Source organism: Piliocolobus tephrosceles, chromosome 3 (assembly GCF_002776525.5).
Source record: "Piliocolobus tephrosceles isolate RC106 chromosome 3, ASM277652v3, whole genome shotgun sequence".
NCBI lineage: Eukaryota > Metazoa > Chordata > Mammalia > Primates > Cercopithecidae > Piliocolobus > Piliocolobus tephrosceles.
The window spans coordinates 28435446-28444090 of record NC_045436.1 but is presented as its reverse complement, the minus strand read 5'-3'; the positions used below and the strand labels follow the sequence as shown (position 1 = coordinate 28444090).

General features: G+C 33.4%; 1 protein-coding gene across 3 annotated transcripts in view; it reads right to left on the bottom strand.

The window, feature by feature from the left end:
• Positions 1-649: 649 nt before the first annotated feature.
• FSTL5 (follistatin like 5) overlaps positions 650-8645 on the bottom strand; it is a 1059117-nt gene continuing 1051121 nt past the window's right edge. For all 3 annotated transcript variants that reach the window (XM_031935303.1, XM_031935304.1, XM_031935305.1), the window contains one exon: positions 650-3198. In XM_031935303.1, the coding sequence (XP_031791163.1) occupies positions 2496-3198 (703 nt within the window). In that variant the 3' untranslated portion in view covers positions 650-2495. The remainder of the gene's footprint in view (positions 3199-8645) is intronic.

Here is an 8645-nt window from a genome sequence, read left to right as displayed (position 1 = left end):
TTATTTTTAAAGCAGTTTACTCATCATTTTATCCTAGTTTTTCTTCACTTTCACTTTTTATACACACCCACATTATTGCTAATCTGAGTATTTATAGTACACTTCAATCAGGGTATGCATAGGATCATACTGATTCCCTACATGCTATTTCTTACGCAGCCTTTTACCTTGTCTTTGAAGAAATATCAACTTCAGATATAATTGTAACATAAATATTCATCTGATTTTTTTAAAGCTCACAAATACCAGTATTTTAACAATCAGAATGTTTTTAAAAAGTGACTCAGTATTTGTGTGATTAATGCTGTAAGGTCATAGAAAGGAAAGCCTACCCTTTTGAGTATAATTTTGATATTCCAGTCCAATATTTTCATTGAATACACAAGAAAAGAAGGTATTCTATAAAAAGAGACATCATGTAAAGAATATATGCCTTGCTGCAAATATTGAATAATCAAGGGATATCCAATTAGATTTTATATAAAAAGACAAACGAACTTCTCTTTCCTTGATTGATCTTAGTTTACTTTACCTTCACCTGATTTCATCACTTTCAGAATAATGCAGAGCACCACACTATATCTGAAGCATTGGGAGGAATTTTTAAAAAATGGTATGCATATTAAATCATTGACTGAACTCTCAAGGGTTAAAATGTAAGAGGTTTATTCTCCTTTTATCAAGCAATGTCTACAGACAGAGCATCCACATGGTGTAAGTTACAAAAGAAGGATGTATGCAAAAGACTTACATGAAATCATTAAGTCACAGACACTTTATATGGTTCATGTTCACAAGGAAGAAAATTACTAAAAAGTAAAGCAGATTCAATAAGTAGAAACATAAGCTGATTTTTGTGGTTTATTAAATCCACCTCGCATAATGTTTCTGCTAAGAAGAAATCTACTGTATCACACAGCTCAGGATGCTATATACACGTAAGATATTACACACTATAAAATTTCAGGTTTCTAAGCAGTTTTACACAATTTAAACTTGAGTAAAATTTGTATATTTAAAAAAGATCTTACTGGATTACCTTAAGTAAGTGGAGGTCATTTCAACAGCCCATTAACATTTTTTTGCAACAATAAAAACAAAAATAAGTACAATGATTTTCAAAACATGTAAACTATTACTTTAAGCCTGGATAATTATCTGCTTATTTTAATAAACCAGCTCTCTAGTTTTAATCTACTTCTGCTGGCCTTCTCATTTCCTCTTAAAACAAAAGAGAAGCAACAATTTTTACTTCTCTACAGTGTCTCAAGTAGGAGGATTAGTTAGGTTTCAAACTACAGCACATAGTGAGAAGGTGCTTTTAGGATTACATTGGAGATGAATAAAATAAACCATTTGGGGAAATTATTTGGAATAAAGGTTTTTGATACATTATATTTAAATAGCAAAAACAATGGAGAACTACATCTTTAATTACCACTGTGGGGCTACCCCTTTATTCCCAACTTATATTACTAATTCTTCTAAGCCACTAATACCTCATCAATTCTCTTGCCAGTTTTCTTTTCCTAGGTGTTAATTTCCCTATATATGGTTTACTTTAGCAGACAAAAGTAATGTTTCCTTTTTTACAACCCAAAGTTTCTGATGATGAACCATTGGACTATATGAAAAGAAACAATCTATTAATAAATAATCTGTCCTGCTAGTAATAAACATCTGCAGGCAGTTGACATCCCAGACAAACTTGCATTAAAAATATTATGCGCTCTAGTGATTGAAAGCAAAATGAGTAGATAGATTGCAAATATTTTGACTGTAATTATTTTCCTCCCTTCCTTCCCACTTTCTATAGCATGCTGCAGATTATACAGTAAATGTCAAATAGAGGTTGACACCTGTGTACAAGCTAAGGCCAACTTATGCCTTCAATTGATAGTTCACTGAGGGTTAAACAAAAGACTGAAGGCAGGTTTTGGCGCAAGAGATGTTTTTTAACAACAAGAGATTTATAGTTATGAGGGCATTTAGTATGCAGGTTTTAGTCTTCCTTTTCCTCCTGTGACATTCCCTTCAAGGCACAAAATATTATAAACAGTGGACAGGACCAAATATTTTGAATTAAGAATTTTAAGGTTCCACAACACCTTTTATTTCTGGTTTAATCATACCAAAAGGACAGAGAAAAAAATAAACTACCGTCAAAATGAAATAATGCTTACGTCATCTGAAATTCCCTGCAGTTTAGTTTTTTAAATGATTTAAACCCTACTTTATTGTTTAAAGCATAATTTACACATTTGATTCTTGTGACTGATGTGATTTCTCATTCAATAGTGTGCTAAGTATTTCTAATTAACCACTATTCTTAATTGTGTATGTCTTAGTCAAAAACAACTTATTTTATTTGGGCCAACCAATTAAATTTTGTCTGACTAGGATATAAACTTGGAAAGTTAAGTTGTAAATTTAAACAATGGATTAAGTGCAATGTATTGTAAAACGCTTCATCCAATAATTGTATCATAGGGTTTTTAGGCATCTCCAACCCAAATGACTGTATTTCCTTTCTCAACTTCAGTGATCTCACAGTTTAATTTATTGAGTCGTCCATCTAGGATGAAGAGAGAGTCCTTGGAAGGTGTCATCAGGTATTGACCAAACAAGCCACTGTCCTGGATTTGCCTGTTTTTCTGGTTCCAAGGCCATTCTTCTGCCTTGAGTGGTTCCTTGAGACTCTTTATCATCTTGACCTTCCCAGAAGAGAGCTCCACAAAGAGCACATCAGTTTGTGTGCTTGAACTACCGTAGATGTTATATTGGTGGGCTTCAGTAAAGGATGGTTGAAATGCCAGATCAGATATGTGCAGATTTGTGTGAATATCAAAAGCCTCCTGTATTTCTCCTCTGATGGTAATGTACTGAACCCTTACAAGACCTTTCACATCATTAATGCTGACAAGGTAGTGGCCATCTGGAGAAACATATGGAGTGCCTGTCACATCACTATTGAACCCAATCACTGAGTCAGTTACACCGTCTACCATGACCTGTGGGGAAACTGCTCCGGTGCTGTCAGGTTTGCAGCCAATGAAGTAGTAGCCTCCCAAGTGTGTATATGCCAGTGACTGAGGAACGCACTTATAGTCCTTCAAGTTAATTGTCTTGATGTATGACATGGTTTCAAGATCAATTTTTTGTAATGCAGCTTCATCTTTATGAAGAACAAATCCAAACCTGAAAAAAATGAAAATCAGAGTTAGACTGGAAACAATGGAGTTTTTAGCCATAGATACAGGTGGAAGGGTCCATCACAAGCCCAGGCTCTAATTGTCAGGCAAGGCAGCAATTTGTGTTACACTTGTGCTAGAATTAATCTGTAGATTGTGCCACTCTCCTTCTTTCTCTAGGTCATTCTTTTGTTACATCCAAATCATCATAACTCATGCTGTAGAAAGAAAAATAATTAAAAACAATACATCTAGTTAATTGCAGCAACAAATTTTGCTTTTAACATGGAGGGAAAGAAGAAGTATACATTATTCTGTATGTCTCTAAACCATCTGATATTAAATAAGCTTGGTTAACTATTGCCAAATCCAGCAAGAGTAAAAGACTTGAACATATATTGGTTTCACTCATTTCAATTACTTCTTATATTGTTTTGTGACCATTAAATAAATCTGACACTCATCATTATTTAGATAAACTCAGGTAGAACATTTTTCAACCTTTCCATATCTATATTGTGATTTTTAATGATATGCCTGCATTTTATTTGTTATCCTATATTGAATAAAGAACTTTATTTTTATATTGAAGCCAATTAAACAGTTTTTGTTTGTTTGTTTTGTTGACCTTAAATTAGTTCAGAACTTTTCAAAGCGTATTTGCTAAATATTGCTTGAGAATTATCAGAGATACCTGTGGCAAGTATGAATATATTTTTAAACTCACCTAGAACACAAGCAACTTTCTAGCAAAGATAAGTTAAACAAGATACAATGAGATAGAAACTATTAAATAAAATTATATCCAAAGTAGATATTGGCCAATAGAATTGTAAAGGACTTTTATTTATGTTTGCATTAATAATATTGATTGTCACCTCCTAATAGTTCTAAAAGCTCATAAAAAAGAGAAATATTTTTCCATTCACTGTGTTCATAAGTAATATAATGAAATTATCTTATTATGAGTATTAAGATAAAGCAAAACAAAAACTCTGAAGAGAGCCAATTATGTTATCATCACCTGTGCAATTATCTTTATGCTAATTATCACACATAGTTTTATTTATGTAAAAAAATGACCATTACCACACATAGTACAAAATATGGTGCAGAGTAATATCTCTTTAGAATTTCAAATGTAAGCCTTTAGCAAGCTCAAAAATATAAATAAACATATATTAAATATCATAGAAAAATAAAGTAAATATTCTCAAAATCAGTCCTGCTTTGCAATTGCAAAAGAAAGGGAGTTCCTAAGCACAGATGTTTTATGAAAATAGACATAAAATTGTAATTGCTTCCATTCTTCTTACATTAAATATAGTTGACAAACCATATTATAATTTTAACTATATTTAAAATTTATGAGGAGACTATTTGCTATCATTAGAGAGAGTACAAATTCTTTTATGTGAAAGAAAATTCGCAATGTATAGTTACTCCTTTATAAAGCTTTCATAAATATTTGTTAAACAACTACTACATGCAAGACACTGGGAACATATTGCAGATCAACATAACTCTCCCTGTCTCCAATGAGTCTAGACATTTTGAGTGATAAAAAAGTGAAACAGGGCTAGTGAATAAAGCTTGATTATAGCATTCTGCTATACTATTACCTAGTTTCATAACTATTTCTTGTTCCTTGTATTCGAAATGGCATAAAGCAATATACTTGAAAATAATATTTTGAGTGTATCTCTGAATGATGCCCACTACTTGTAGCTTATTTGCTAACTCTTTATCTTTTTCTGTATCCTTAATAAATGTGTTTGTGTACTTTCTGTAAACCCAGCTCATACCATACCCATTCAGGATAAATTTTCAGTCTTGATTATGATGGTATGAAGAAACATTCATACTGTTGATAACTATTTATACATATTTTCACTAAAATATTAATGCCTGGTGTATAAACATAGTGTAGTTTTAAAATTCTATCTGAGTAATAAGGGATTAAAAAGCTTCAAACTGTCAACTGAGTCCCATATTTTTGTGTCTTTGCATCAAAGAATCATAAACATCATAAGTATCACTATGTAATCTCAGATTTGTCTGAAAAAATAATTAACTCCATTTACTATAAACAAAAATATAATATTTTTCTATTAATGGACAACCATTAAGGATGTATAGGTGTGTAAATATATTTGTATTCTTTGCAAAATTATGAATTATGTTGAAAAATATCTTTCTGTTATAAATTGTACATGAGCTCAGAGGAAAAGCAGTACTAGGCTCACTGAACAAAAGCAATGAGCCAATCAAGCTTTGACATTTCAGCTCTCCTCCTAACCTTGAGTCTTCTAGTCCCTTTGGGCTAGATTTTCGAATGCTAATGAGGAAGAACGAGATAAGCTCTCTTTACTCCTGAACAATTTTAACTTTGATACTACCGAATGTACTCAAGTTTTCTGTGATACAATCTAGCTACTTTTGGAAGTAATTAAAAATTTTAAAAAATGGTCCAGTTAAAAATGCAGAAGATCTGTGTGGGGTGATAAAATTACATCTATTTTGGCATATGCATTCTACACTCCTTTAGGACTGGAGATGTAGCTACATAAGCAGATGCATGAGAACGCCTGCAATTTTTCACCACTGATTTATTGGTTAGGAAGTGATGTCTCTAATTCAAAATTTCCCCTAGTACAGATTGATATTCAGAAGTCTCCCACTGTTCATTAGTCTCTGATTAATATTTACGAGGCTCTCAACTTTCATGCCTGCTTAGTATAATAAAAATCCTGCACAGTATTAGGCCTAACATAGTTTGTCTAGTATTTGTCAGAATGTGTACAGAAAGTTGCAGACTGAGAAATAAGAGAGTTAAAATTGACTCTCAAAATTACTGCTTTTTCTAAGAAATTAATGCCAGTAGAAAAGTGTGGGCTCTCAGCATAGCATTGTATGGATTGTCAAATTTGGTGAAAAGAGTTATAGTAATTTTTTCTTTCCAAATCATTTTCTCTTTCTGAATGTCTAATCAATGTAGTTTATTACAAAGTTCATAAAAAGGCTCAACTTTAATTACTGCTTTTATGATTTAAGCTAAGATCCTGAAATGATTCATATGAAGAGACTTGTTTTGGATGAAGTAGGGGCTTTCATTCCAAGCTAACTTATTTTCATGGTCCAGATTTTCAAAAGAATAGACCTTGCATAAATGTGACCTTATGTAAAGTCCTTGACTTCCACGAGTTCCAATTTCCTCATCAACAGGAAGAGGATAAAAGTACTACCTTGCTCTGAGGATGACAGTAAATGCATGTATATTACCAGGCATGCAGTAGATTCTCAGTAAATAGAAATTGCCAGTCCTTTACACCTTGAGTAGCATTTTTTTCCAATTATTAATCACATAAAACTTTTTCTGTGGGACAACAGATTATTATACCCCAAGGATGAGAAAAACAACACAAACTTATTATCAATTTTTCTGTGCAGATAATATTCTCACAATGTTAAAAACAGTGTTACTCAAGTGTGGCTATAATTTTCCATTCGTATATATTAAAGAGATAACATTGACAATAAAAATACATGTTTTTGTTATTTCTCTCACTTGTACCAACAGTGTCTATCTCCAGTCCACATACTGGTTTATCACCAAATATCTCACATTGTTAAAAATAAAGACAGCCTAGCTCACTCTACCTCCACCTTCATTAGCGGCACTGCTTCAGTACTTACTGAGAACATGGAGCAGTAGGCTATGGCATGCTAGGAGAACCTGAGCTGGGCACAGATGATGGGATTTGAAATATATCCTTGGCTTACCCAAGAATTTTTGCTAAAAGTCACAGAAAACATTCTGGCTTACTTTAGGACCTGGATATCAAAGGATATGGAGAGCTGCAGTTAGCGTTTATGTCACGGCAATTCAGGAGACTTGTAAGGGAAGTTATTTGGCAGAGGAAGGAAGAGAACAGTATTTAGGGATCCACGGTTGAAAACCACAAAGCCTGATAGAGTCAGTGCTTGAAGGTCTCCACATCCTCAAAAGCGAGGCAGCAATTCTTGCAATTGAGTAATGAATGGTTTCCCAAGTCCTTGACTCAGTCCCTGGTCACACAGTCTCATAAAACAGTATTCCCCAGGCATTGTCACCGGACCACTTGCATGTTACAAGGCTCCTATCCTCTTTTCAAATTAGTCACCTGAGATGCTACTGAAGAAATCTCATGATTGCAAGCAATTCCGTGTGTAAATTCATCATGGTCACCACCAAGAGCAATGTCCTCATATGGTCCCAGATACATTAAAGCTCATAAGTCAAGAACACTGTAAGATTTGCAGAATGACAAGTATTCTGTCTCCTGGCTTAACATAGCACTGGCTGTCTCCAGAGTCCTTGGAACTTCTCATCTCAACAGTTCTTAGTACTGACTTTCAATGTTTAACCACTGAGGCTCAATTTCCCACAAATAGCTGGGAAAGGACCAAATGCTCCTTCTCCATTCCTACATGATCTTCCTCCTCAAACCCCATCATCTACAGCACCTCAGATTTCAAAACAAGCCTTCGCATGCATATTAATTGTTGCAAATGAAAAGTAGTGAGTGGTGATTGGGTGTATTTGAGGAATGGGTTAAGCCAGACACTCTAGCCTGTTATAAAAACCAACTGCGCTGCAATTCACATCTAAAACAAAAGCATTTTGAAAGTTGTTCCAATGTCCCAATTATTAAAGTCATATTCTTTGGGAAAAAAAAAATTCCAGAACCACTGAATTTGAACAGCTATAAGAATTTGTATTACAAGAATTCTACTTGTGAAGGCTTAAATCCAAAACATATGATTAAGTGGTTAGTGTTTTATAAATAAGTGTGGGTAGGATTATTAATATCTAGCTTTTCTTTTTTTTCTAATTGGATTATGTTATGTTTCTAACTGAAAGGTAAGAAATGCTGAACATATAAGATACTGTTATCATAATTCTTCCCCTACACATAAATAATAAGTAAACCCGCTCACAATATGCTGTTTCAATGACATCTTCCATTATGTTATAGCTGACACAGTATTTTCATGGACATAAACCATAAATCTGACATGAGCTATCATTCATTTGTTTATGAATAAATGAGCATAAAGGAATTTATATTTAGTTTTTCATATTATCCCACACCAACCCTTGTAAGAAAAGATGGAATGCCCTTCCTACTCAAGTACCAGAGGATTTAGTTTTTATCTGAACATCATCACATAAATAGTTCAGTAAAACATGCCTGTTTATAAAGCATGGTCACATTCATGTTTGTGAGAGGGGAAGCAGAGAGAACTAGAACCGCCACATTTAGTAAAGATTTATTACAAGAGCAAGGATAGTTTCTGAATGGTCTTAATGCTTAGATGTGTTTGAGAAATGATAGCACTTTGAAGTTTTCTGTTTCCAAAGCAGAGGTTGAAGAAGCTAAAATAAACCACAGGCTATTCTCCTATGTGAAT